Source organism: Pyrus communis, chromosome 3 (genome assembly GCF_963583255.1).
Source record: "Pyrus communis chromosome 3, drPyrComm1.1, whole genome shotgun sequence".
NCBI lineage: Eukaryota > Viridiplantae > Streptophyta > Magnoliopsida > Rosales > Rosaceae > Pyrus > Pyrus communis.
The window spans coordinates 14,258,307-14,263,730 of NC_084805.1; the positions used below are offsets into that span (position 1 = coordinate 14,258,307).

Sequence of the window (5,424 nt, forward strand, 5' to 3'; positions counted from 1 at the left end):
TAATTTTCTTGATTATTTTTTGTTCCACATGTTGTAATCGTGCTCACTCGATCTAATATTTTTTAGTTTTTTTTTTTTTTAGGTACATTGAAGTTTTTATACTAAGGGGAGGGAGAGTTTGGTTAAGTCACACAATGTGCAGCTTAATTTGATATCGAATTCGCCATCCAACCAAGAGATTCGAACCTAAAATTTCTCACTTTGAAGTGAAGAAAAATATCATCAGACCGCAGTATTGAATGACTATTTTTTAATTATTAAGAAGAAATTTTAACAGCTCAAAATATGATGAAAGAAAATACCGACGGTGTGAACTCGATTTTAACACCACAAATTCGCAATTTTTCACTTAACGCTATTTCTGATTAATTCCGAAAAACACAATATTGAGAATCGTCGTCATTCTTTGACCCGTAAACCGAAGCTATATTGGTCCCTCAGCTTTAGGCACTGTGTTGCAAAACCCACGCTCTCTTTCTCTCACTACAATTCTCACACCATCGCCACTACCCCATCCCACCCTAAAGAGCAACCTCCGACCACCGCCCATGGCGACCAGCACGATTGGGGTTCTTCTCCTCGCTCTCCTCCTCATCGCATCCCCTTTCCTCCAAGGTCTCTCTCTCAATCCCCAAATCTAGATCTAATATATGTTCCTTGTATACATATATTGTATTGTTTCGTTCATTTCGTTTGTTGAAATTTCGATTTGCTGCATCGAATCGATTTACCAGCTAGTGTTTGGTGTTTTACTTGTTGGGTTTGACTTTGTTGATCGGTGCAAATTAGATCTGGTTTGACTAGTTTTCGTTTTGATCGATTCGATGCTCCATTGTTTTGACGGTATATGGTCGAATTTATCGTTGATGTGTAGGTTTTGCATGGATTAAATGAGTTTATTGTCGTTAATTAACTAGTAGAAAGCTAAATTTCACTTAAAGGAACATGCAATTGCTTTCGTGAGGTAGTGGAATACAATTACGTGTTTTTTTAATGACCCTTTTTAGTTCATTGCTTTCTTTTCCTGTCCTGCCCTTTTCAGATGACTTAAGTAATGCTTGCATGCTGGGTTAGATAAGCAAAAGTTGTGTCTTGCCTTCAATAGACTGTGATTTACGTGTTTGATTTGCAATATTCATAATTTGTGGAAATTATGATAACATTTTGGTTGATTTAATGTGGATTCGAAGTGGGTCGTACTGAATATATGGTTTTTCCCATCTTTAGTCGCCAGGGGCCAGTCTGATTCGGAAGTGGATGCTTCTGACACCGTGGAAGAAAACAGTGATCTCGGGATTGTTGGCGAGGATGTCCAAGATTTTGGAGACGGAAGTTTTAGCCCAGCTCCCGGAGTTGATACAATCTGTGTCTTCCCCAAAAACATCGCTAAAAGTAAGAATTTCATCGTTATTGTACATTGGAAAATTTGTAGCCTTTTTTGTTTTTTTTGTATCTTTTCAATTTTAGAAGTGTGTTTTTATTTTGAGAAGTGTGTGTTTTTACTTTGATCTCGTCTCTGCAGCGGTGGCGGCAGGGGAAGAGACTGAATTACTGGTTGGCCTGAAAAATGATGGTAATAAACATAACATTTTCTTATGTGATTGGATTCCCTCTTTCTTCGAGTGCAATGCAATGCTGTGTTCAAATTGTTTTTATTACCTTTGTTATTTGTTCTGTGCTGCGACATGCCAATTCCCCTTGTAAAGAGCAACATGATTACTTGTTGTGCAGGCGTATTAATGCACTTGTTCTGCTATATTTTTTCTGAAATGTTTAGAACATAGCTTAATTGCTGTTTTGATGATAAACCAGGGGAGTCGAGCTTGAATGTGATTGCAATCAAAGCTACCGTTCATCTTCCTTTTGATCACAATCTGCTGGTTCAGAATCTTACTGCCCAGGTAATTGTTGGTATGATTGGTTTACACATAAATGATATTTGGATTTTCTTTTAAATTGTTTTGTTTCATCAGGAGATTTTTTGTTGGTTAACATGTTTTTTAGAATCTGGAAACATTTTATGACAAGTACTCTTGTCTATGAACAACTGAACTTCATTTTTTATTTCCATATTGCAATATAATATCTCTTTATTTGGATTAATTACACTAACACCCCCTGAGGTTTATCGAGTTATCACAAAACCCCCTTACGTTTGAGACATTACACTAACACCTCTTCAGGTTTTAATTCACTTTCTCGTAACTCCTTTAGTCAAAATTCGTGTAATAAATTGACAACTTTACCCTTATAACTAATTACTTGAACAATAAAAAAATAGGAGTTTTAACGAAAAGCCCGCGGTACTGTTTACTTTAATGAAAAACCACATTTTTACACTAAAAAGTCAAACCTGGTACTATTCACTTTACCCTTTATTTTGTCCTTATCGTTAAAACTCAAAGTTTTCAAGCCCTTTTCATTAGTTTTCCTTAAAAAAATCTTTATAATTATAAACAACAAAAAAATCATCATAATTATATATAGAAGAATAAAATATTAAAAAATAAATTAAACATTAAAATTGCCAACAAAAGATTTAATGCTTGATAACGAGATGAAGATCAAACAGATTACTGTTGTTGTAGTTCATCACAATGGAGGCTGTGACCCAAGTATCTTGTACAAGATACTTGTTCTCTTTGAACTCAATTTTTGTACAGTTTAGTTTCTAAACGTTTTACATCTACGTTTAATTCTACTATATGGTATACCCACTGCACATTGTACACTTTGTGCCATATGAAATCATCAACTTAAACGCTTAAACAACATACCAAAAGAATCCAACAAAAATTTCAAACAGATTCAGAGAGAGAGAGAGAGAGAGGGAGAGAGATCCCGTTGACGGAGGGAGAGATCCCGTCGTGGTGGTTTTGGGAAAACACACAAAGGAGGGTTCAAGGGTGGCTGGGGTTGCAGACTTGCAATGGAGTCGAAGGGGGGAGATTTCATGGAGTGGTGGTTATGCTATTTTTAATGTTTAATTTATATTTTTAATATTTTTCAAAGACTTTTATTATTTACGTAATTAATTATAAGGGTAAAGATGTCAATTTGTTATTTGAATTTTGAGTGAAGGGGTTATGTGAAAGTGAATTAAAACCTAAAGGGGGTGTTAGTGAAATGTTTCAAACTTAAAGGGGTTTTGTGAAAACTCGATAAACCTCAGGGAGTGTTAGTGTAATTAACCCCTCTTTATTTGCTTGCTGCTTGAGACATTGCTGATTGCATGTAACTTATTTTACAAGTGAAGGATATGTATGTTTAACAAACCATAGTTTCTTAAAATCTAGATTGGCAGGGTATCCATGACCATTGTAAGTTTGGTTATCTAAGTTTCTTATTGAAGGTTAATGAGATCTATTTTCATAATTGACTTGGTAAAGATCGTACTCCTAATTGCCTATTTGTTTAGCACGAGCCCAATTGTCTAGTATTGTAATAAATAATATAAATAGTGGATGAGGGTTGATAGTCACATTGAAAGGATGATCAAACTTGCAATCTATTTGATAGCTCAATCAAGGACATTGAGAGTGATGACAGTTCAGATTTAATCTTTACTGTAGAAGGTTTGCTTTTTACTTGTATGAGATGTTGAACTGATTTGTTTTAAAGTATTTTGGGGCTTCGAAAAGTTTAATAACATAAGGCTTTTTTACTTATATTTTTAAAACGCATTACCATTGGGTTGGTCATTTATTTTCCTGCACCATTTTACACTTCCTAGTTTGTAAAACGTGCCTCTTTCTTTTCATGTTGGGAATTTTGTGTTATTCTTTGCATTAAAGTTGCTTCTGGCTAGTTTTGTTTTGTTCTTTTGTCAATTCCACTTACAGATGTGGTTTAACTGTAGGCTTTTAACAATGGATCAGTTCCAGCTTCGGCTCAGGCTGCTTTCCCATACATATTTGCTGTCAGCAAGTTCTTACAGGTATCATCATTCCTTTCTATTGGTAACATCTGAAATTGCTTGCATTTTCAGTCAACTTTACTTTAAATTGCAATTGAATCAATGGAGTGGTACGCTTGACCTAAATCATTTAATTTGTGTTATGCAGCCTGGCGCTTTTGATCTCGTGGGTACCATTTATTATGAGATAGACCAGCAACCATACCAGAGCACCTTCTACAATGGTACTATCGAAGTTGTTGAGGCCGGTGCTATGCTCAGCATTGAGTCTGTTTTTCTTGTCACCCTTGGATGTGCCCTTCTTGTCCTCCTAGGTTTATGGATTCATGGTCAAATACAGCACCTTTCTAAGGTATTCAAACTTACTTATGAGATTGTTGTATTTCTTATACTTGTTTCAAATCTTTATAAAACTGCACTTTTAGTATAGGTGATGGTAGTTATATGTTTATAATTACTTTTGTTCATTTAGTTTTCATTTAATTAATCTTTTGTGTGTGTGTGTCTGTTTTTGGTTAGAAAACCAAGAGGGCTCCCAAGGTGGAAGTTGGAACCAAGGCTACCGATGCCTCTATGGATGAATGGCTTCAGGTTTGTGTTTCCAACGGTTAAAACATGGAGCTGTTAAAAGTTATCACTTTCTTTTTGAGATTTGCATCTCTCATAATCCAAGTATCGCACTCATAACATTTAAAAGGGCCTATTCAATACGGGTTGCTTCATTTAGAACTTCCTGCATCTGTAGTTTAATAGGTGGTTCAAATTACCACAGACAAATAAAGAAGTATATGTTTTGAAGGAGGGATATAACAAAAGAAAGAAGCATCGGTTCTTCTAATTTCATGTGTATATAATGAGCTGAGCTGTGTTGTTTAAAGTAAACCCTCTAACTTTGGTCATTATAAATTCACAAATCAATCCTTATGTGTTCCGTTTTTACTCTTTTGATGGCCAGGGAACTGCATATACTCAGTCAGTCAAAGACAAAACAAAGAAGAAGAAATAGATTACTGAACTGTTCACAGTTCAGGTGCACGAGAATTACATTGAAGTGCAGACTCTTGTAACCCATACTAGGGACGTGACGTTTAAGAGAGGTCGAAAACTTGCGCTAGTTATGGAATTTAGACCAGAAAACAATACTTGCCTTGCTGTTGTAGACATGACGGAAACTTCTACATTTTCTTTTTTAGAGATGGAGTTCAGTAGTTAAACTAACGCAATGCTAGGGATCGTACAATTTTGTTGAAGCTATACAATTTTCCTGGAGATCTTGTTTTGATTTGTGATTTGCGCGGATTTGGTTTGTGCATTTGTTGAGTCGCCTACCTGAGCTACGTTCTGTTTTACAAAGATGTAGTATATGCACAGTAGTTAGTAAGCACTAGATAAAAAAGAAATGCTCGAAAGCTTAAGTCTGTTGGCTGTAGAAGTTTTTCACTTTGTAGGTTCGAGCTTATGGGCATAATGTTGCTTAAGGCACGTTTTCTGAGAGGGAATCAGATCAA

At 35.6% G+C, this 5,424-nt stretch overlaps 1 protein-coding gene across 1 annotated transcript; it reads left to right on the forward strand.

The window, feature by feature from the left end:
• Positions 1–436: 436 nt before the first annotated feature.
• LOC137727670 (translocon-associated protein subunit alpha-like) lies at positions 437–5,185 on the forward strand. Its single transcript, XM_068466492.1, has 8 exons — positions 437–615; positions 1,228–1,392; positions 1,523–1,573; positions 1,813–1,901; positions 3,860–3,937; positions 4,065–4,268; positions 4,436–4,507; positions 4,872–5,185. The coding sequence occupies exons 1-8, from the start codon at positions 549–551 to the stop codon at positions 4,920–4,922; spliced, it is 777 nt and encodes a 258-aa protein (XP_068322593.1). The 5' UTR covers positions 437–548; the 3' UTR covers positions 4,923–5,185.
• The last annotated feature ends 239 nt before the right edge of the window (positions 5,186–5,424 follow it).